Genomic DNA, 25008 nt, shown 5'->3' with positions numbered 1-25008 from the left:
TGCACCAGGCCTTCTTGCCCAATGTGAACACCTGACCAATGTCCTGAACATTAGTTCCTCTTTGCTGTTATTATAATAACCTCCACTATTCTGGGAAGGCTTTCCACTAGATTTTGCAACGTGGCTTTGGGGATTTGTGCCCGTTCAGTCACAAGATCATTAATGTAGTCGGTCACTGATGCTGGGCGAGAAGGACTAGCCAATTAGGCTTAGAAGATACTCTAGAGCCACGATATGTGACACATCTCGATACAGGCTTCATAAGATGATATTGACATGATATTTACAAGTAAATCATACAAAATAATTGTATTAAAATTTTAATGACATCAAATCGACCCAACGCAATATATAGGATTTATAATTTCAGGTATGTATCTCATGGCTTACCTCATGGTATCTTATTAATATGTAACGATTGTTTGACGGTAGATTGTACTTTTAAATGATTAAATAGCAAATTGGCGTCATCACCGCTCCTACTGCTGTCCGACATCTACCTGAAATGCATGAGCGCATCACACTTACCAATTTACTTGTGCAGATGAGAATGCAATCATGATTAAATTTGTATATATCCTCATCACACCGAAATGAATTTTTGGTAACACCACTGCCAGCACAACACAACGAGCTTCTGAATAGTTTTTACACAAGAGTGCGACTTACATCACGTGCAGCAAACAGGCAATGATTTTAGCCTGTATTTAGACTGCGGTCAGGCCAGCCATGATAGAAACTGGAGTGCAGGTATGTACTGTGTTTTACAGTAACCGCCCATCGGATAGCCATGCTATGGATCTGCTGGGAATTCTGGATAGTGTGAAAAAGTAGTGTACTATGGGCTTCAAGGCAAGTAGGTTCCCTTCATGCTCTTTATGCTACTACCTCTGGTGCTACCACCCAGTGTGTAAGAAGAGGTAGAGCTCATAATGAATATTAAATGGAAATAGTACAATACACCTCAGAGAAGCAAAATTTTCTTGCCAGTATTTCGTATTGTGATATTCGAGGCCGCAAAATTCTGACTCATGCCTAGTAACAATTCATACATTGACATTTATTCATTTAGCAGACGCTTGTATCCAAAGCGACTTACAAATGAGGACTTACAAATTAATTAAAAAAAAAAAAAAATCAACTTCTTATACACCAATCTTGTCAAACCATGGTTTTAAAAATCTCAATTTGTGCATGGGGGCATGGTCATGCTGGAACAGGTTTTGGGCTAGGCCTCTTAGCTACAGTGAAGGAAAATCTGAATTCTACAACATACAAAGACATTCTAGACAATTATGTGCTTCCAATTTTGTGGCCACAGTTTGGGGAAGGCCCACATATAGGTTCGAAGGTCAGGTGTCAATGTACTTTTGACCATATAGTGCTAGCGGTGCTTAACATACTGTTACCATGGTTACCATGAAAGAGAGTGCAGGCTATTTTTTGCCTGATATATTAAAAAAAATAAATAAATAAATAAAAAAAAGTCACCTGGTCTTTTTTCAGTCTTCCGCTGTCCAGTTTTGTTGAGTCTGTGCCCATGATGGCCTCAGATCGTTGTTCTTGGCTGCCAAGAGTGGAACTTGATGGGGTCTTCTGTGGTTGTAGTCCATCCACCTCACCTCAATAAAAGGTTTGATGTGCATTCAGAGCTGCTTTTGTGCTCACCATGGTTGTAAAGAGTGCTTATTTGAGTTACCATCAGCTCAGACAAGTCTGGTCATTCTCCTCTGATCTCTCTCAGCAAGGTGATTCAGCTTTCAGACCCTCTGTTCACAGGATGCATTTTGTTTTTCATACTATACTGAAGTCTAAGGATTGTAGTTTTGTGAATGTCCCAAGAGATCAACAGTTTCTGAAACCCCCATGCCACAGTTAAAGTCAGGAATCACAATTTTTCCCCATTCTGATGTTTGATGTGAACATTAACGGAAGCTCTTGACCTGTATCTGCATGATTTTATGTATTGTGCTGCTGCCACATGATTGGCTGATGGGATAACTGCATGAATGTGCAGGTATACAGGTGTTCCTATTAAAGTTGGTTCAAGTTGGCATTTCTCAGTTTCCTAGCACCACTCAAACACAGCATTAGTCACCTCCCAGTGGCCTTGTAATCCCTAGACACGCACCTAAAATCTAAAGAGAATGTTAGGGAAAGCTTACTGGGCTTAGGTTCCGCAGCACGAAAGGTCTTGTGCTGCACACATTGACTCGCTGTGTTGACGCAAAATCATTATCATGGTCCGCTGCAGAGGTTGAGAAACCTGCCGGCAGCATCATAAGATGTTTAATCCATAATCGGAAACTAGAGAAACGGGTAACAGGTCAAACTGGGACGTCACATTGAAGCTAGAGAGCTGGAAACCCGATAAAGACGGCTCGGTAACACACATCGCCGTGAAACAAAACTTTACAAAGAAACACAGAAACAAGAGGGTATAAGTAGCCAAAGTAATTAGGGAGCTACACAGGAAACAGGTGGAAACAATTGGAAGGATAACACAAAGGGGCAGCGAGAAGACAAATGTCACAGTAAGAGCACTGGGATCTGTGGGGATTTATGACTCGGAGAGCAAACGCTTGTCCCTGGTATATATCTTCAGACACACTCCTTTAATAACTTAGTTGAGGTACAGAATTGGACCGTAATGACCACTGTTCTATCACATTGTATCAACAAACGCAAACACAACTAAAACAAATGTTGCCTTGTCTATGTATTAACTTTGCATGGTGTTTTGATCTATAAAAATGCCCTCCCTCAGAAATCTTCTTGATGAAATTGTGCTAATATTTGCTAAATGTGGTCGAATGTTTTCATTTGGAACATGTTTGAGGATAACAAAGCCTCCTGTGGTGCTATTTCAGTCACATCACTTTGTTAGGAACCAAAGAAGTGTACATTACAATGTAAATGAGGCTTGACTTGTTTCCCTGCTTCCTCTGCTCACTTTACAGCATCAATTAAACACCGCATATCACATGAATGTCCTAATATTTCTTGAACCTAGAATATCTTGAACCTAAGCATGCTGCTCACATTTACTGATGTATGTTACCTGAAGAAAGAGTAGCTTACATTTTGCTTTATCGATAAGTAGTGTAATGCAGTAAAATCCAAAGCTGTGGATTGATACAAGGCCAAGTTCAAGGCAGGCCACTGGCGATCACCTCGGCATTTTGCATAGAATAAGCTTTTATGAAAAGTGTAATGTGAATAATGCGAGCAACTGATATGCAGGACTTCATAGATTTAACACTGAGAAGGTCACTTAATTGCACACCAGGGGTGCTTCTCATTTCTTATTTGTGCATCCTCGTTTCTTTTCCTTGCGCCTTGGTTCCATCCCCTTAGGATGTGAGGGAAGGATGCAAGGATGAGATGCGAGGAGAGAGGAGTAGAAGCAAGTCAGATGGAATATTCTCGCTCTCTCGAGCGTCACTTCAAAGCGACGTCAATTAATGATGACCGTGCTCAGCTGGATTACCTCACTGCGCTTCAGGGATCTGCCGTTATGCTTTTTTGTTTTGTGCCGTTATGTTGTTGGCGCTTGGTTAATAAAAACATTCTTAATAATGCAAAATGCACTGATATGTGAAGTGTCTGGGTTATTCAACAACGAATGAATAAACAATACATAAACTAGTGCAGCTTTGCATATCCAAACATGCAAAGATCAATTAATTACAATACTCATTGTAGGCATATTATTGCTGAATTATATTTCACACTAAATTCCATCACATCATCATCAAAGGAATTTTTGTTTGAGACTGTGGCAGATGTAAAGGAGGAGGGGAATTTATACGTGTGTCATGTTTTTTTTTTTGAGAAGAAACACTTCCACATTGGATACACCTGTGTATCCTCGCTCCTAACTCCTCTGGAAGCTTCCTCGTTCCTCGTCTCCTCGCGGTGCAATTAGAGAATCGATATGTCCTCCAAGATGGCTGATTCCGATCAATTTCCGTGTCCCGGGCTGGAGGACGGAAGAGCGAGGAAACATCCATTTTGAGTATTGAGAAGCACCCCAGGTACTGGGTGGAAAAAAACCCCTTTTCTTTATTTAGAAACAGAAGAAGAGGACATGCAGGTGAGCTCATTAATTGGTGGTGGTTGCATTTATTTATTTATTTTTTCCTACAAATTGAAATACTTGCTCACACAATTTCCCTAAGCACAAAACAAGTTGGAAACTAATGAACATTTCGGGTGTAAAATCTACAGGTGCAAACATTCCGGTGCAAAAATGATTTCAAGATCAGCCTCATGGTGTTATTCCAACCCATAATAAGTAGATGATATCTACTGTACTAGACATTCATATTATATGTGTAATATGTACTCTGTAAGTATTGATGGTTAATCATATAAAGATCTGCAAAGCTGAACTGACCAATGGCAGTGCTGGAGTTTTGGAGTCCAACATAGTGATTTCCCTGGCCAGAAACACCAGATTCAACAATCATTACTTACCGGATTTAACAGCCAGTTAGAGAAGGGAAATGACTAAAGAGTGTTGGAATAGTATGACTGAAGGATGGGTTCATTAAAAAAAAAAAAAAGTTGTTTTAAACATAAAAGAGCGTGGCATGCATTACAGCTGTCGTCACAGGAAGACTGGTTTAATAGCAAAGACATGTTATCATAACCTCCTCAACTCCTGCCATCTTGGAGGAAGTGGTCAAAACTGCTCAAAAGGTTTAGTGTCTGACCTGCCCCCTTATGAACAGAGCTCCAGGTGTATGAAAGGTATGCAGGAGAGAGTGTGTGAGCAATTTCGAATATGTACCTGCTGCATCAGCTCATGTATGTGTAGTCACATTTAACCACAGCCTTACAGGAATTTATTTTTTTCTTGCCACTTTTGCTTTTGGCACGCTCATAAGGGATCTAGACCCAGGTTTCTGTAAAGCTCCTTTGATTGCTGTTAAAAGGAATCTGTCAATAACTTCATATTGAAAATATGCAGAAAAGCATATTTTTGTGATGATTCCTTTTTATGTTCCTATTCAAGTAGCAACAATCGTGTCATTTTAGACTCATTTCCAACCATATGGAAGGGAGTGGCTTACAGCCCCATGGGTCCATTGGATCCAGTATGTGCCTGTTGCAACTGTGCGATTATATGCGCTCTCTGTCGTTTGCTCTATTTGCCGTCCTGGGTTTTGTTCTCAGCCGTTTGATGCCACATTTTCCTCCACCTTCTTACAGGCTCTGCCATGGCAGCAGGTGTCAGTCTGCTGAGTGACGTGCCCTACTCCAACTCCAGCAGCAGCAGCAGTGCAGGGAACAGTGCAGAGCACATCACTGACATGGAGCCAGGTAGGTCATCGCACGCACACACACACACACACACACACACACACACACTGATGTGTTTGTATCTTCTAAATAACACCTAAATAAAAGTATTGAACCTTATAGGATTAGTGTTACCTTGTAGGCTAGCCTGTGTATTGCTGTGAAAATGAATGTCTGATCTAATACTAGAGTCCCTGTTTAGCACAGTGTAAAAAGACATTAAGCTCTAATATAAATATCATCATAAATAATCATTTAGTTTGTTTGGAACATGGGTGGAACTTTATTTATCTATTCTTAATGCAGGTCTTTTTTTTTTTTTTTTTTTTTAAATGATATATATTTTCCCACTCATTTGATCTGAAGATATTAAGGTGCAGTTTGTCATTGAACCTACTCAGTTTTTCACATCAGAAGCAGCTCTTATGTTCTGCAGCTCTTGTGTAAATGAAGTGACATATTTTTGTATGGATTGCTGCGGTTTTGTTTTACCAGCAGTGAAATTCTAGTAACCACTATTGTGTGTCTGGCTACTAAGGATGCACATGTCAAAGCATGTTTCTGTCATTGTTTGTGGAGAGGATTTTGCTGTTAATGCATTCAGTTAAAGAAGGACCACTTTTTAAATCTCTGTTAAGAAACATTACCCATATCTGAAGCTTAAAATTGAATACATGAAAGTAAATGATTGAGAAACAAAAGAACATCGATCAATCTGGGGCCGGACCTGTTCCCTTTCCGGAGTCTGCACAGAGACTTGTGTTTCATGACTACTGATTTTGGATAAAACATTATGTTTCAGTAGTTTTCTCCACATCATTTATTCGGCTATAGAAGTTTCGTGTACTGTATGTTGTGTCAGGAACATAAGCCTTAAGCATTTAATTCTTTAAAAAATGAGGTGGGCCAATTTCTCTCTAAAGAAGCATTTCACTTTTAGCTGAAATGTTTTCTTTTATAGTTCAAATGGAATACATTAGCAGCAGAGCGATTGTGCACTCATTTCTGCCATCATTGCATCTCTGCATTATGCAGTACTTGTGGAAAATGAGTCATCTGTCTTTCCAACACATCAAGCAATTTGCTCTCTACCTGAGATGTGTTCATAGCGAAACCTCTGCTCCATCTCCCACTGACTTGGACACTGGTCACCATGGAGACTGCCTCGAGTGCAACCGAGTTGCGTTGCTTCTTTTGTGTTCTTTTCACACTCCTCATAGTGAGGACGGACATGCAGAAAGTCCTGAGGAGGAGGCGGCGGTGTAACCCGGCCGTCCTCTTGTTGTCCTCTCAGAAGGTCGTGGTAGCCGTCAGCATGGCCGATGAGCAGGCGGCACTGAATGGATGCGAATGTAATTCGGTTTTCCAAAGTTTGCAATTTCTTTTCCATGTCTGAGGAACCTCCTGAAGACAATTATATTCTTGGAATGGTCGAGTTCTCTGTCATCCGCAGGAAATGAGGCATTTGCATCTGTTCTGTGGTTTGAGTGTTCTCGGTCATTATTCTGTGCTAATGGGCTGAAAATAACAACAGACAGTCGTTTGATCTTTTCATGCAGTATTTAAAGGTTTTAACATTGCTGGTACATTGAGATGTAGATGACTGTTCACATGGAAAATACTATTTATGTTAAAAAGGCTCTGGTTTCAGATTTCAGACCCAATGTCAGGGTCCCCACGGCAAAGTACACCAAGGTGGGTGAGACCTTGAGGCATGTAATCCCAGGCCACATGCAGTGCTCCATGGCGTGTGGAGGACGAGCTTGCAAGTATGAAAACCCGTCTCGCTGGAGTGATGAAGAACAAGCCATCAAGGGACTTTACTCCTCTTGGTAAGCCATATCTCATCTCCTTTGTAAAGCAAAGGAAAGATTATTAAATATATCATGAATGAATCATGCAGGGCTGAACTAGCTGCTGGAGAAGTAGACAATCTGATCTCAGATGCCTGATAAGAATCTGCTGACAAGATGGCAAGGGAAAAAAAAAAACATGAAATCTTTATTTATTTTTGTCTCCTCTATTCTGTTTACATCAGGATCACAGACAAGTTATTAGCCATGGCAAGGCCGTCCACTGAGATTATTGAAAAATACAACATCATCAACGAGTTCTTGGGGTAGGTTAAGCTCTGCTTGTTAATGCTAATAAGTAGGTAACACCGAGGAGACGTTGTTTACACCCGTCTCTTCCCAGATGCGGACTAAAGACCATAATTAACCTGCAGCGCCCAGGAGAGCATGCCAGCTGTGGCTATCCCCTGGAGCCAGAGAGTGGATTCACCTACCACCCAGAGGTCTTCATGGAGGCAGGGAGTGAGTCACACATGCAGCTTAATCAGGCTAATAGATTCAGGCTTGTACTCCTTGGTGGAGTTTATCTGACTAAAGAACTAATTGTTTCTGACTAATATTATCTCTGTGGTCCAGGTTATCCAAGGAGTTCGATGCTGGAAAGAGTCCATTTCTAATGCATTTTGTATTAAAGTGCGTGTAATAACGTGTGAGCCCATGTTTGTTATAAACCTAGAGAGAGTACAGGATCGGCGCCTCCTAACAAGCTCTCCTGAGATAGATGCATTGCTGACAGCCAACAAAGTCTAGGAAAGCGCATTAGGGAAAAGGTTCCACAGGCTTCAGCATGTCATTACATGTGCCACTCAAACTTTGCAAATGGCTTTTCCGCACGTTAATATAGAAAAATAGCATTGCTTTATTTGTTTACATAATATGGGCAACATTTTTATCTGACATGTTAATATGACATGCATTCATCATGCAGTTTTATCAGTCCCTCCAGGATTTTGCGATTGCAGAAATGAATGTAAAATCAAGGAAATGCCGCAATATTGGCAGGAGCTTGTAATTTTTCAAAATGACCACAAATTGTCATTGGATTCAATCCAATCCAAAATCCAAATTGGATTCGGGTCAAGACGCATCATGTGACATAATCACAACACGCCACGTGACATCATCACAACAGGAATTCTGCCAAAGCCCTCTTCACGCACATCGAACATGAGTACAGCGAAAAGGTCTCATTTACCAACAAAGATCACTGCGAAAGACCGTGCAATTGCAATTTCGTCAATTCAAGTGGTTTTCGGCGAAAAAGCACAAGAATCGCTGGCTTCCTGTAGCCGCCCGTATCAAATTCAAGGCGTTAATGCTCACGTACAAGACTTTGTCTGGAACAGCACCCTCCTACCTCAACACTCTCCTTGAGGCTTACGTTCCCTCGTGATCGACCCTACGCTTAGCTGCCTAGTAGTGCATACTCAGCGTGGCTCAAGGTCTCTTTCCAGAACCTTCAAGCTAACTGTTCCTCAGTGGTGGAATGAACTTCCAACCTCAATCCGGGCCACAGAATCTGTCACTATCTTCAAAAAACAGCTAAAGACCCACCTCTTCCGTGAGCACATAACTAACCCCTAAAATGCTAACCGCTACATTATTAAAAAAACAAAACAAAAAACTCTGGCTCTTGCAACTCTACTCTGCGCACTTTGCTTCTCTAGAACTCGATTATAAACCTTGCACTACTTGTATTGTTCTCCACTTGATACATCGCTTTGCTCGTATTTCCTCATTTGTAAGTCGCAAAATCCTGTATCCTGTTTTTTTTGTGTGTCTGACTGTTGAAATGTGTTTAATATTTGACATGTGTAAATACCTTTTCAGTCTATTTCTACAACTTTGTATGGAAAGACTACGGGGTAGCCTCCCTTACAACCATCCTAGACATGGTGAAGGTCATGTCTTTTGCCGTGCAGGAGGGGAAGATGGCCATTCACTGTCATGCCGGGCTTGGAAGAACAGGTTAACATTCATCTGTGCTGGCATGCCTGCAGTAATAGGATGCATTTATTATAGTATTTTATACAACCGAAATGCACATTTGTAGTATCTCTGCTGATTAGTCATCATCACAGATGCAGTAGTACAGAGGTCTGTGAACCTTTTCAGCTGGCAGAGCCATAAGTGACCCAAAATATAATTTTTTAAAAATGTTTATATTATTATTATTATTATTATTATTATTTCCAAATATGCAAATTCGTCTATCCATTCTTACTGGAAAGAACAATACTTATTGTCAGTTTTTTTCTTTTAGCCTTTGTAAAAAACTGAAAACAGACCTGCTGTGTAGTTTTCAACCGATTTTATGAATTAGACTGGGAAATTACCGCGCTGCTTCACATTGTCCAGTGAAACTTGAGCTTGTTGTGCCACATCTCAATCGGTTGGTGTATACATGTCAAACGGGCATCGATTATGAAGTATATAATATCTTAAACTATGTAATATGTCGAGTTTTAATTGAATTGACACACTAGCTTTCGTGATTTGTTTTTATTTCTTTTTTCCTCGCTGTTTAGATATAGGCAATCTCTGAAAGAGCCACATATGGCTTACGAGCAACAGGTTCCCGACCCCTGCAGTAGTAACATGCATTTACACGTTAATGATCAACGTTCCTGTAAAACTGCAGCGATGCATGGCTTTATATTTATCCCGTTAAATCCGTTTGATGTGTTAGGGTAGTGAAAACAGATCTGAACTTCTGCAGGCCTTTTCTGACTCTGACAACCCTGAATTACAGTATGCTTAATGCAGGTTTTTACTAGAGCTGTGCAATTCAGGCCAGTTTGTTCTCGAACACGGACCAAAAAAAAACCCCCCAAAAAACCGCTATTGCTTGATATTGAAAAAATAAATAGACTGACGTTTAAAATAGTTCTTGATTTTATATTACAACTGAGATTCACCCCCACCAACACCTAGACCCACTGCCCCCTAACCCAATCTGTTCCCTATTAACTCTATATGCTGTAGAATATTACAAGTTTACCTTTTGAAATTCACCCATAGAAAAACAGTGACTCCTGTTGGCAGACCCATGTAAATATGACTTTGTTAAGTGAGAATCTTACTACGCTACCCTAAACATTCTTCTCTTATCACTCAGATTAAAGTATTGGCACACTTGGCTTCAATTAAGTTGCTTGCTGTCATTAATGCAGACCAACAAACTCCTTGTGTTTCATGCTCGTTAGGAGCATTACGACGAGTAATAAGTGATCGCATCGTGCCATGGATTCCCATGTAATAAAAAAAAAAAAAAATTAGGTCTGGTTTTTAAACGGATTTTTTATATTTCATGGCAGACCAAAGAAAAAAAATTGTGAATTTTTTACGTATTTGAGGTAGTTACAATACGAGTACTTGATTAGTCATCAATTAAGCATTTCTCAGTGTAATAGTGAACTTTTATAGTTATTATTTAGTGTCTATTCATAATTGTATTTATAGACTTAAGACTGTTTGTGTGTCTACTGTATTAAGTCCCTTCCCTTAGATAAACTATCTATCTGTTTGTCTGCCTTTTTTGTTTTTGTTTCCAGGTGTTCTCTTGGCCTGCTATTTAGTGTTCACATCACGGATGAGCGCAGACCAGGCCATCTTGTTTGTGCGGGCGAAGCGTCCAAGCTCAATACAAACACGAGGCCAGTTACTGTGTGTGCGTGAGTTTGCACGTTTTGTAGCACCACTGCACTGTGTGTTCACGAGTGTCGAACCACGAGTACATGCTGTCACACTGTCGCAGTACCTGACACATCAGCGACATCTGCTGCATGGCTATGAGGCTCGCCACATGAAGCATGTGCCAAAGATAGTCCATCTGGTCTGCAGGCTCCTGCTAGACATTGCTGAGAACAGACACACAGCAGAGGAAAAATACCTGTCTGAGATCCCTGACCTGACCGCTGAGGTAGAGAAGACCATATCGCAGCAGGCCTTGCAGCAGCTAGGAAAAGAGATGAGGGGGAAGGGCATCCTTTTGAACTTGCCACACTCCTTGCAATCGTCCACTCCCCCTCCTGAGCAGTTTGAGAATGCAAGTGATGATGATAAAGCTCAGATTTTGCGCAGCTTCAGCGACTCTGCTCTGCACACCCTGGACTCCAGGTCTAAGGGATTCAGATGGCACCCAGGCATGGCAAACCTCCTGAGTGAGCACTGTGTGTCTCAGAGTAGGTTAGCAGAAACTCCAGATGTTCAGGTCTCCAGACCACTGTTGACGCCTGAAAACCTCATCGCTTCCAAACCCGACTCTCTAGATGGATCCTCAGCCTCCCTTGACGAACCCAAGAGAGAGGTGGAACATATGGCTGTCTCATCAGATTGCAGGAAGCAGATACCATTGAGAGAGACAAAGCGCAGTAAGTGTTTGGGGTTTTCGAGGAGCAGCGCAGCTATAATGCCCAGGTTACCAGCAGAAGAAAAGTTAGACCAGGGTAAAAGACAGCCAGTAAGATGTCATGTCACCTGTACAGGAAGCAGCGATGTTACCTTCCTCTTGCTCCAGACTGAGCTTTCTCCAGAGGTTCGCCGCGTGCTGGTGGCTAGGGCTCTCATGATGGATGTAGAAGAGGAGAATCTAAGGAATGCTGTTTCAATGTGGCAGGTAAAGAAATATCCACCAACATGGTGGATGGGTTTTATTTCATGGAACAAAAACTAGTATACGTTTAGCTTGGTTGTTGCTTACCATTCTAGACAGTTTTTAACAAGTGGTTAAGGTGAATATCCCTTATGTAACTGGAATATATAAACATGCTGGTCACATAGCATAGCATATTTAGACAAAATTACTTCACAAGAGAGTCCTAAAAATGTTGCCTGCCATTTTAATTCAGACTTGAAATGTGGGTTAATTGTTCATTATTGCATAATGTGACTAATGTGCTGAGCAACATGTCACGTCAATCTCTCACATAAGTCACATGGCAAGCTCCTGAGGCTTAGCAATTTGTAATACAGAAGTGCCGAACATCTACAGTTTAGCCGTTACAAAATGTTAACCCCTTGCTAGGGCAATATGCAAGACATCTGAATACTTTTCTTTCTCAGCTAAAGCTTTGTCATTTAAAGCAGTGGTCATTCACTGAAAGGGAGATGATATGGGACTTTAAAGATTAAAGCAGTTATGTTAATTTTGTAACAGTGGTATAAAGTAAGCTTATACACTCAGCTGGTTGCTTATGAATCCAGACATTTCTGCAGATTGTTGTTAAATATCAAGTTAGCAATGTTAGCACCTCTGGTAATAAATGTCAGTCTGGTAATCAGTGTTATATTTTATTTTAATTAAAATCAGCACTCAGACCTTTAGGGGGTCCTTTTTTTTATTTATTTGCCTTTCAGGCGGAGTTAAATTGCAGAGAAGGGGCGTGGGAGAGGCTTTGCATAGAGCGCAACCCACTGCTGCTCTCTGCTCTCATGTGGTCATGGTTGGAGCAGCTGAAGGAGCCAGTCATCACCAAAGAGGATGTGGAGGCTCTAAGTCAGAACATCCACAATCCTCTGCAAGCCCTCAGCATCATGGACAAGGTAAAAGAAGAACATGGTACAATCTTAAACATTTTACACGATTGAATAAGCCCTAGCCTTATAAATAGGACTCCAAATTCATTGGCTAGAAGGTTGTATCTCTGATGGTCTAAAAATCTCACACTCCATTGTTGGAGTCATACAGATTTCAACGCTGATGTACAAAAATTTTTTAATTAAGTTTGTTAAATTCGTTGAACAGGATCCACTGTGAGAGTTAAACATCTTTCACATGAGCAGTTTATATACCGATCAGCCTTAACATGAAAACCACTTTGTTCAGAACTAATAATATTACGTAATGGGATGATTTCACAGCACTGAGTGCATTCTTATAAGATATCAGGTGATTAGAGTAAATCTGTTTATGTATAGTAAGTCCAGTTTTTTTTAGACAACCGCTCCAAATGACGGCCCAGAGCTTTTCACTGTTGAAGCTTGGAGGTATACCGTGGAGAAGAGTGAATAAATGAGAATGTACGGGTTTTCAGGGGGGCCAAGGTACCCAGTATAAAGGATAGACTGTCATAGTGATTTACCAGGTCCAACGCGGAGGAGGAGTGGCTAATTATTAATTCTGTTAACTCCATTAATCTGTTCAGGTCACCATGATTAACATTTTTAACATTACGAGCAGATATATGGTGATTTAGTTTAGATTTAGGGAAACTGGAGCATCAAATTAGACAAGCTTGTGGGCAGAAATGGGGAACTCAGTCGCACTAAAATTACATGGTAAGATACCAGAACAACAAACTAAATCTAATATGTGACCTTTATTGTGTATAGGGAACCCAAGAAACAATTCAAGATCTTTATCGTCATATGTACTTGGTACAATTAAATTCTTATTTTGTCAATTCCTCTCAAGACAGCAGGGTAAACGGGCATAAGAAAACAATATACCCAAGTACCGCTTGCCAGACTTCATGAGGGTGAAGAACTTATGGGTGGGGTCGCTGATGATGTTACTAGCTCATTTGTAGGTTCTTTTATTATTATAGATGTCCTGCAGTGAGGGGAAATCAGGCCCCTGTGATTTTCTGGGCCAGCCTGATCACCCTCTGTAGTGCCTTCCTGTCATGGCTGTTGCCAGACCACACAGCTATACAGCAGGTTAACACACTCTCTACAGCACATCTGTAAAAGTTGTGGAGTATTTGTGGAGACATGCCAAACTTCCTCAGTCTCCAAAGGAATTGTAGTCTTTGATTTGGCTTTTCTTACCAGCTGCACTGTGTCCACTTGTTCTCTGTCCACTTGAGGTCCTCACAAATGTGGACACCAAGGAACTTATGGCTGTCCACTCTTTGTACCTCAGAGTTTCAGATCAGTAGTGGCCAATAGAAACACTCACCCCTCCTCATGTCCACTACCATCTCATTGGTCTTACTGATGTGCAGTGTGAGATTGTGAGAAGCTGTCGATGTGACCAGTTCGGACACCTCTCTCTGGTAGTCTGCAAACTTTATGATGACATTGTTTGGCTGGGCAGCGACACAAGAGAGTGTACAACATAGGGTTCAGTACACAGCCTTGAGGACTGCCTGTGTTCATTATGAGGGTATTGGAGGAGTGTTTTCTGAGGCAAACATGTTGAGGTCTGCCAGTGAGGAAGCTCAGTATCCAGTTACACAGTGCAGGAGGCAGCCCCAAGTTATGCAGCTTGTTTCTGAGTTTTGAAGGAATGATGGTATTATATGCTGAACTATAATCAATAAAAAGTAGTCTGGCATAACTGTCCTTATCTTCCAGGTGCATTAGAATTTTGTGAATGGCAAAAGAAATAGCATCCTCTGTGGTTCTATTTGTCCTGTATGCAAACTGTAGTGGGTCCAGGGTTGTGGGTATGGTGCTCAGGAAGTGTGACTTGTCAAGACTCTCAAAACACTTCATGAGAACCGGTGTAAGAGCCAGTTATCTGTAGTCATTAAGAAGAGAGATTGTGGCTTTCTTTGTAACAGGTGTAATGGTGGTGGACTTGAAGCAGAAAGGAACTGTAGCCAGGGTGAGGGAAAGATTGAAGATGTCTATGGCTACGCTGGTCAGTTCTGAAGGTCAAAACTATCCTTGATGGATTGAAAATCCTTATAAAGTATGCTAGTGGGGTTATCGAAATGGATAGTAAAATCTCCCATTATAATAACATTTGGGGACATAGCACACAGTTGTTAAAATAGATGTGAGTTCAGTATGAAATATAGCAGAAGGTTTGGGAGGTCTATAAATCACTGCTACAATGGTGGGAGTGGGTCCCTTCAGTTGCATGGCCAGAATTTCAAAGGAGGATGGCTCTGAGACTGAAACTGGGGTGATTTTAGGTTCTCATGATAAATGAGTGCAAGCCTGCCTTAGGGCTACACGATTATGGCCAAAATGATAATCCCGATTATTTTGATCAATATTGAGATCTCGATTATTTATCACGATTATTAATTGATTTTAGTGACAACGTATTTTTATTGCACTTTCACATTTATTAAGTTTTCTCATGCCACAATATAACACACAAGTAGCATGAGAAAACTTGAGCTGGTCAGTTATAACAGAATTAAGGAACATGGTATGAGCCATGACACATTAATTTACCTTCTGACAAACTACATTTAATATTTTCAGTTCATTTTACAGACTGTATGCAAAAAACAACGTTAACCTGTTTACCTGGTAAACAAATACAATAAACCTCAATGTTCAGTGTTTGCAGTCTGCTCCTCTTAAATATATTTAAAGCTACACTATTAGATATTTTCCACTGTCATGGTTCTGGGCTGGAGTCAGTTCTCGAACCGCTCTGTGTATATTGTGTAGATATCTGAATAATCTCATATAGGATGTGATTGGGTGAGTTCATTTACCCGTCAGATGCAAAGCGCTTTAGTTTAATGGTGTTCATTACTGATGCACCGATCAGGATTTTTACAGCCGATACCGATCCAGATACCGATCTTTTTTTGTTTAAACTTTAATCAAGAGGTCTGTCATAAACAGTTAAATGTAAGCTCTCTGCTCATGGTCACTGTTAACTGAGTTAAAATAATAGCAATGAGAAATACTGTTGGTTAATTGATAAATAAACAAACATAAAATATTTATTTTGAAATATCTTAAAAACAATAGAGAGTCCTAATTAAGAGTAGACTAACACAAAAATGATCCATATTAGGAAAAAGGCTAACAGCTTTCTAAGGAAATAGCGAACTAAGCTTAATGTCAAATTGATATTAAATGCAACCCATAGTAATTAAACATTATTTCATTTCTCATTTTATTTATATTTTATTAAGTTATTGTAATATCTATTTTTTTTTTTAGATGAAATGATTTATTTATAACTAAGCACATTTTCTATCTTTACATTTTAGTAGTTTTATTTTTGTTTATCAGTTTTAGATTGGTTCCCCCAGTACAGTGTTCCATGTCTGCTGATATTATGTTTTGGGGGGGGGGTTAAAACAAAACATGGAAACTGGAGTTTACTTTTCTAGTGATATCTGGCTACCGTGAGTTTAAATGGAGTGAATTAGAGTTAGTGAAGGAGAGCGGCAGTGTACTGCATGTTTACAGCTGCTACTCTTGATTATGATTCGTGAGGAATTATTTAATAAAGAAGTTTGAATTAAACCCACCTTGTAGTGTTAGCATTATTATTAATTTAGTCCGCGCGAAGCCGCTGTGTCTACACGAGCAGGTGAAAGTTCAGGTCATTTTGCGGGCTCAATAAAAGATTGCGGTTTGTGAGATTGGGAAGTTGAGAGAAGCAGATTATGTGCAGAGTTACTTGTCATCATAAAGGCTTCTCTGCAGTATTTACACACTTGTTCGGTTGACTGAGGAGATGAAAAGCAGTGTGAAAGTAGCTGTTGCTCGGTGTAGATGCATTTTGGACTTCCTGTAGTTTTTATTCCAATTGTATTATACAACTCCGAACAGGTCACTCGCACCGGTGCGAATAAATATTTATTCACAGTCGCACAAAATACTTTTCAGTCACAAATATGAGTGAAATGGTCGCACTGTAGAGCCCTGAGTTTATCTGCAAAGTTTTTTCCTGTTCGGCGTGATGACGTTTAATGTCCCCGACAACCTCTGTAGTGCCATTTAGCTTCACGTTGTCATGATTTCCCCTTGCGCAAAGCGCTAGAGCTCGAAGCAAAGCTGGCAGCTTGAGGGCTAAAATGCTAACTCTGTTTCGGGGTTTTGGCACTACAAAATGACGTCATCCCTGCGCCACTCTATGGTGATTGCCTGTAAGTGTAGGAAGCGCTTGATTTGATCTGCAGCAGAGTTTTAGCGGAGGATGTTTATATCGCTTTAAACGTTAATATCGCAGTCAGTCATGTTCATTTAATCGTGGGCAGTCAAAATCATAATCGCGATCGATATCCGATTAATTGTGCAGCCCTAGCCTTCCCCCCCTCCCCCTTATCGGAAGAGCGGGGTTTATAGATGTAAACAAATCCTGCTGGTATTGTTTGGTTTAGATGAAAAAAGTCATCAGGTTTTTGCCAAGTTTCAGTAAGACACACAAAATCAATTTTTAGGTCTGCAATGAGATCATGGACAAATGGAGCCTTATTGCTGAAAGATCGGACATTAAAAAGGGAAAATTTAAGACCGTCGGAAACAACAGGTGTACTTGAGCTGGCCAGAGAAACTAGCACACAGCTGTCTACAGATCTGATGGTATTTTTAGGCATGCAAGGAATAGAGAGTGTAATGGCAAACTAAATCTGTGTGGACTGGCAGTTCCAGAACCCACCTACCACAACTGTTTGGGTGGATGAGGTTATTGGTAGTTCTGCCTCTGTGAAGGAGAGCTTCTCTGTTTGTGATGACCGAGGTTTGAGCAGTCTAGTCATCAGCAGTCTAGTCTGGAGAGAGGTCAGTGTGTTTAATTAGAGCTGAGAGGGAACAGGTAAAAAACACCATTCAACTATTAACACGATCTCTCTAACCATGCTTCTCTGTGGGTATGGTGTTCTTTGGGTGATAAGCTGCCTTGTTTTTGTGCCAAACCTAACTTTTAGAATTATACCCAAATCTATCTTGAGCTCAGCAAACCATTGCCACATGGTTTGAGGTGATTTAGGCAGGCCTGGATGTTTTGGGTTTATCTCAAACATGTGAAGAATATAAGAGATTGTTGTCACATACATGTAGTGAACAGTACTTGCCAGATGTTACTGGTTATTACTGGTCTGTGGATATTACTGGTGTATGGCTCCTTTAATGTTGCCAATGTCTCTTGGCAGCCTCCCTGATGATAAGTTTTTGTCTTGTCCTTTTGCCAATTTTGGAGGGACATCCGGTTCATGATAGTCACTGTGGGGCCCCATTTTCTCCACTTCTTGATGATAGCCTTCATGGTGGTCCATTGGTACATCCAAAGTTTTGGAAATTCTTTGTACCTGATTGATACCATCTGATAATGAGAATCTGTAGATGCATTGTAAGCTCTTTGTGGACCATGGCTTCAGCAGTCAGAAGAAACCAGAAAATCAAGTCAAAAATCAAGGGTTAATCAGAATCACTTCATTGATGACAGATGTGCTTTTGAACATGATTTTAAATGTAATTGCTTAATTTTGAGCACAGTCACATGCCCCATTAAAAAGGGTATGTAAACTTGGGCAACCAAGTTATTTTAGGTCTTTTTTCCCCTAAAATATTTTTATGTTTTAAATATTTTGTTACATTTAATGTTGCAGAATGTCCACACACATTAGTCTTTGCTATCATTGATATTGTAGCAGCTAAAACAGTCAGTCCCTCACCAACATTTACAGTGGTGCTTGAAAGTATATAATTTTCTATATATCTTGTTAAAGATCACGCAGCTTAGAATAGAACTTTTTTTGATTTAAATGAGAAGCGTTCTGTTTGGAGAAAGGAAAGCACTGCATTCCAGTATAAGAACTTTATGTTGTCTGTGAAACATGGTGGTGGTAGTGTCATGTTTTGGGCCTGATTTGCTGTAACTGGGCCAGGACGGCTCGCCATCACTGATGGAACAACGATCCTGAATTATACCATCGAATTCTAAAGAAAAATGTCAGGACATCTGTCCGTGAACTGAATCTTAAGAGAAAGTGGGTCATGGAGCAAGACAGTGACACTAAGCACACAAAGATTCCATCAAAGAATGGTTAAAGAAGAATACATTTAATATTTAGGAATGGCCAAGTCAAGGTCCTGACCATAATTCAATAGAAATGTTGTGGAAGGACCTGAAGCAATCAGTTCATGTGAGGAAACCCACCAACATCTCAGAGTTTAAACTGTTCTGTACTGAGGAACGGGCTAAAATTCCTCCAAGTCGATGTGCAGGACTGATCAACAGTTACCAGAAACATTTAATTGCAGTTATTGCTGCACAAGGGGGTCACACCAGATACTGAAAGCAAAGGTTCACATAATTTTGCCACTCACAGATATGTAATATTGGATCATTTTCCTCAATAATTAAATGCCCAAGTATAATATTTTTGTCTCATTTGTTTAATTGGGTTCTACTTTTAGGACTTTTAGAAATGTGATTTATATTTTAGGTCATATTATGCAGAAAATATTGAAAATTCTAAAGGGTTCACAAACTTTCAAGCACCACTGTATATTCACAAACTCTGTTTTCTCTCTCCCTTGTTGACTTTCCCAGCACAGGTCAACTTAAGGGAACAGCAACAAATTGAAACTTGTCACCAATTCTAAACTCATTTTTAATTGTTACATTTTTACACTTTTCTAAATCTGTATATATATATTTTTAGACTACATTAAATTATGCAGAGCTTCTGCCAAACATCTCTGTGAGATAATTGACTTCTTAGGAATGATGAATAACATATTAGAAGTACAATAAAATATAATATGGTTTGTCAGGACCAGTTATGAGCCGGACTTTAGTGCCATGGTATTTACAACATTTAGTTTGTTTGGGACTGCAGATGGCGTGTTATTTTGGTTACTGATCTAGCTTATTTGGATACATGTTTCATTTTGTTGTTTTAAGGTGCTGTGGAATATACGATTTTTCACTTTCCTGATTATATTTTGTTGTTTTGAGGATTCAGTAACACAATCTCGGTTTCTGTCTGTCATGTAGGACCACAAACAAACCCTTCTGTGTATCCTGGACTGTGCTGCACATTTAATGACATTGCCGGACGAAGTCGAAACGGCTGTTCTTCATCGTACAATCAAAGCATTCACTAGGGTGAGTTCTTCTTGCTTGACAAGCATTCATGCTCGAGAAACTGCATGGGAGTAACAACCAACAATGGAATTCTTTAGATATACCCCTCTCCCAACTTGTTTCTTGAACTGAATTTGAGGTTATTGCACTAATTCTGGCTGGGCTTTCCATCTCTTCCAGGTTACCAATGATTCCGAGAATGGACAGCTGATCTATAAAGCTCTTATGGAAATTCTAGTCCCAGTTCTGAGTGATATGAGAAGAAAGGTGATAGAAGTAATACAGAGTTGAGTGTCTGTGCCACTTCCCATAATCACCCTGGTCATTGTGGCTAGATACATACTGCACTAATATTTTTTGAAAGAACTATGTTGTGTTTTTCTATAGTGTTGGTGTCAGCAGGCTTGATGTTCTTAAACGGTGCTTTATTGTCATTGTTATTCTTTAAATTAATGTGATTTAATGTCTCACAATGCACACATCAGATTGGGTGATTTGTGTTTTTTTTTTTTTTTTGTTAAATACTGCCATATATATATGTGTGTGTGTGCCACATGTACATTGTTCTCTCAGTTGTCATTGTTACTCACTATGATGGAGCATTTTGGGGTCTTATATTTATTATTTAACTAACCACTATTTATTTAGAAGTTATTATTTAGAAAGGTATGAGTAATGTTCTACAAAAGAAGTCTCGCACTATGTCACAATATTGTTTGTTTCTCGTTTTTTAAACGTACCTCCATTTTTTTAACATGAAAACCAAATATATTGACTGTGCAACATATTTTATTAAATGTTTGCATATTTTAAAGTATAGTATATAGTAAAGCAATTTTAAGACAAAAATAAGAAAACAAAAACCAATTCAAGGTTTGCTCTGTTAGATATGATAACTCGTAGCAAATGTATGTTGTTTATTCATGCAAATCCAGGTATACTATTTGGCCAAATGTATGTGCATACCTGAGCATCACACCTATATGAGCTTGTTGGACATCCTATTCCAAAACCATGGGCATTCATATGGATTTGGCGTCTCATGTTGCGACTATAACAGCCTCCAAGATTTTGGAGCGCGTCGGTGGAAATTTGTTTCCCATTCAGTCAAAAGAGCATTTGTGAGAGCGGGCAGTGATGTTGGACGAGAAGGCCTGGCTCACAATTGACATTCCAATTCATTCCAAAGGTGTTCAGTTGGGTTGCGGTCAGGGCTCTGTGCAGGCTACTGAACTTCCTCCACACCAAACTCTCCAAACCATGTCTTTATGGATCTCGCTGCACAGGGGCACAGGCATGCTGAAACAGGTAAGGGCCTTCCCAAAATGTTGGAAGCATACAATTGTCTAAAATGTCTTTGTATGCTGTAGCATTAACATTACCCTTCTCTAGAACTAAGTGGCCTAATCCAAACCCTGAAACAGGCCATTATACTTCCTCCACTTATGTAATTTTACTATTGGCACTATGCATTCTGGTAGGTATTGTTCTCTCGGCATCTGCCAAACGCAGATACTTCCATCAGACTTTTTGTATGTTGCTTCAGAACTGCCATGCCTGTGTCCAAGTTCTGTTTTTTTTGGGAAGATCTAGCAGGGCAGAAATTTCAGGAACTAATTTGTGTCAAAGGTGGCATCTTATGACATGGCCAAGTGTAAACTCATTGAGTTCTTCAGTACGACCCATTCTACTGACTATGGAGATTGCGTGGCTATAGGTGTTTGATTTTATGCACCTGTTGGCAGTGGGTGTGGCTGAAACATCTGAAGTCAATCATTTAGAGGGGTGTCCACATACTTTTGGCCATATAGTGTATTTCAGCACTGCCTTCACAACACAACTAACATCTAACATGGTATTTGAAAATGTTTGTATGTTGATACAGATACTCTGCCTGTGTCTAAGCTTTTGTGGAATGTCCTTTGCCTCATTTTAATGGCATTATTTTCTACTACGCTGCTGTTTTGTAAATGGTCAACATTGTCTGTTGACAAAAAGCACTGTAGCTAACTAGACTTCAGCCTCATTCTCTTACTGATTGTATATGAAATATTTAAGTGAGCATTAACCTGAACTAGTGGGAAAGTGTAAAAAGCATCTGATTTCAGATGTCTAAACGACAGACTGTTGGGGATTTTAAGGCACTTATTGTTCTTATCTACATGCCAATAACTATTGTAATAAAATGAGCTGGTTGTGTTGATTTCCAGAATATAAAATCCCAGATTTAAGTCACTAATGGACTATTAGGAATGGGTTAGGTGTTTAATTTGTTAACAAATACCATGTCCGCATCAAGTGCTATATATTCACAGTAGGAGCAAGGTTATAAATAATAAATTAATAAAAATGTCAGAATGAATACATGTGTAGATATACTGCACTTAACAGGCACATGAAACTAAATATTCAAACAAGTAACACACTTGAATAGATATTTTAAAATGTAAAATTAAGTGTCAGATATTTCACATTGAGCAAGGTAAGCACCTCCCAGGTTTTAAATTCTTCTGCGTCCCTAGAATGAATAAGAAGGTCGGGGGTGTTGCCTGTCTATACCATCATAATTTATGTTGCACATAGATTCCTCTGGGGGAAATTTGAAACATGTGAGTACCTTGCAGTGCATCTCAAGGGTGATCAAGCTGTTATTTTATTAGTTATCTATCACCCTTCTAGATTTAAAGCGTCATGAAACACTAAACTACATTTGCTGGGATTTTAACTGAGGTGTTCGTATCGCACATCATAAAAGACAATCTGTTCATTTTAATTGTAGGAGAAAACTGGTTAATTTTGAGCTTTTTCTCCGCTATTTTTGTCTTCCTGGTTTAAAATCTCAGTCGCAGGCGGTGACGTGGCAATGTACTATAGTACTTCGATGACGTGTCGGTGTCTCATAATTATTCATGAGCCTGCGTGTTCTTATCCTATGAGAAGATGCTGTCTCTAAATTATTCGTGACAGCACGTGGTGCTTTCCTACAGATGTAGTAGACGAGAGGCATTCAAATGGGTCGGAGGTGTTCGTTTCAGTGGTGTAAGAGTTCGAGTGTGTTTATTCTGGAGAGCGATGAGAATTGGAGAAAGGTGGACTTCGGACTCGCTCATGAAAGCAGTTTGCGTCTACACGATGATGCGGTACTCAGTCCCGAGGACTTTTCCATCCCTTCAAATGAGGTACGTGTCTAATTTTTAACCATGAGAGTTTTACTTGCCTGTTGAGCTAATTAAACCGATTAAAGCTCTGCTGGCCGTCGTGTGCAAAACTATACAACGAGAGTCCGTGTTGAAGGGACGAGCCTTCGCCTTTTATTCGTGAAAAGCTCGAGCCTATTAGCTAGCTACAATTCCGACACTCCTCCCATCCACGCTGCCTCCGGTTTTATTTGATGTTTTCCTCCATAGTCACACCAGGGGCTAATGGTTTAAATAGATAGGGCAGAGGACCTGCACTGCTTTCTATTGTGTCTCCATTTAGCCCTGGGGATTCAGGAGGAGAGAAGTCCTCTGTCTCGTCTGCAAACTTTATCCATCTTTTTTGTGAGTGTTCAGAAGACTCGCCCCCCCCCCCCCCTTCCTCTCCTGCCTTTCGCTGTCACGCCCACTCCCCCTCCCTTCTTCAGCATCACAGCCATCCATGCCTATTCAAGCGGCATTTTGCAAAAACATTGAGAGGTAGACTTGAGCTGAAAGAGGGAGGTTTCATGACCCTTTAACAATGGTTTTCTTGATGATTTTGGGGAACTGCTTTCTATGACATTATCTGACTATGAATGTGTTAATTACTGGTGAACATCCATATGGATGTAATCTCTGATCCATCGACTGTCAGCTTCACAGGGTTACTAAACTCTTTTGGCCTTATGCAGGATGTATCTGGCCCCACACACAAACATGGCCATACACTGGATCTGGTGATCTCATATGGTTTAGCTATTAATGAACCAAAGATACTTGACATTCTCATTTCTGACCACTATTTTGTCTTCTTTGAAATTTCAGCATGTACTAACACTGTGAGTGATCAGAGAACTGTTACTAAGCACTATCTCACGGCTGATACAGCTGCAACCTTCATGGAGCTCGTATCATCTCTACCCCCTCTTTATCTCCCCAACTGTCTCTGGGATAATTAAAGCTGCCCCTTGGAGAAATAGTACCTCCAATGTAAAACTAAAAGGAGACTGCAGAAGAGCAGAAAGGCAATGGAAGCACACAAAGCTTATGGTTCACCAAGCTGTGTAGCTAAACACTGCAGATTTGAAGAACCCTGTGATAGATCCTGCTTCACTGTTGCCAATATCAAATTTATTAACATTATAGGCCTCAGTGACACGCATAAATTATTGTATGTCAATCCTAAATATAATTAATGTAAAATACTGTTCATTTTTATTATTTGTTATGCTTACATTACATCTGTTCATTTCTTAAAATGCATGCATAATTCTTAATATGCATGCATAGCAGATTTCTACTAGCCCTCTCTCTATAACCAGTGATGGTTGATCTCAAACCGGATATGTTCTGCATGCACACTACACTTACCTAGGTACCCCCTGAAAAAATTAAGACTGAGACTCAAACCCTTCTCATTATAAATTGATCCTAAATGTGGAACTGTGAGCAATCTTGAGCATTCCATTGGACATAAGTCCTAAGTAGTAAGGAACAAGAATGTGCCAAATGTTAATATATGTTCATGTACCTTGTAATGTGCTCTATAGATTAGTTTTTGTTTCAAGAAGCTAGGATCATCCTGAGCCTAGATACTGAGGTTTCTGTAAACAGCTGTATAACCAAAATTTGTTGTATGCTATGACACAAAGATGGCTGTCGTAGTTAAACCAAAAAACAAACAAACAAAAAACACTGGTGGTTTTGCAATGTCAAGACATAGAGGCAATCACTCAAAATTTTTGGAAAATTAAAAATAGTCACAAAAACCTGTATTGGACACTTGAGATGGAATCGATCCATCCATCCATCCAACCATCCATCCATCCAGTGCAAAAGTCTTGCAAAAAAATGATATAAAAGAAGACGAATCGGATGGCGTCTGGACCAGTGGAGCTATGCGGGTTGAGGAGGGGTGTGTTGGGTGGAA

The 25008-nt window shown here is 40.0% G+C and overlaps 1 protein-coding gene across 2 annotated transcripts in view; it reads left to right on the top strand.

Annotated features, from left to right (window-relative positions):
* ptpdc1a (protein tyrosine phosphatase domain containing 1a) overlaps window positions 1-23233 on the top strand; it is a 35983-nt gene extending 12750 nt beyond the window's left edge. Inside the window, exons 2-11 of one of the 2 annotated variants that reach the window (XM_053653154.1) lie at window positions 5218-5328; window positions 6959-7139; window positions 7346-7426; window positions 7504-7622; window positions 8991-9128; window positions 10715-11533; window positions 11648-11778; window positions 12519-12704; window positions 19810-19920; window positions 20080-23233. In XM_053653154.1, coding sequence (XP_053509129.1) covers window positions 5226-5328; window positions 6959-7139; window positions 7346-7426; window positions 7504-7622; window positions 8991-9128; window positions 10715-11533; window positions 11648-11778; window positions 12519-12704; window positions 19810-19920; window positions 20080-20190 — 1980 coding nt within the window. In that variant the 5' untranslated portion in view covers window positions 5218-5225 and the 3' untranslated portion in view covers window positions 20191-23233. Of the gene's footprint in view, window positions 1-5217; window positions 5329-6958; window positions 7140-7345; window positions 7427-7503; window positions 7623-8990; window positions 9129-10714; window positions 11779-12518; window positions 12705-19809; window positions 19921-20079 lie in introns of both variants that reach the window. The other variant, XM_053653153.1, reaches the window with a different exon arrangement.
* The last annotated feature ends 1775 nt before the right edge of the window (window positions 23234-25008 follow it).

The sequence above is a fragment of the Ictalurus furcatus genome, chromosome 21 (genome assembly GCF_023375685.1).
Source record: "Ictalurus furcatus strain D&B chromosome 21, Billie_1.0, whole genome shotgun sequence".
NCBI lineage: Eukaryota > Metazoa > Chordata > Actinopteri > Siluriformes > Ictaluridae > Ictalurus > Ictalurus furcatus.
The sequence above is the reverse complement of the archived record's forward strand: the minus strand, read 5'-3'. Positions and strand labels throughout refer to the sequence as shown.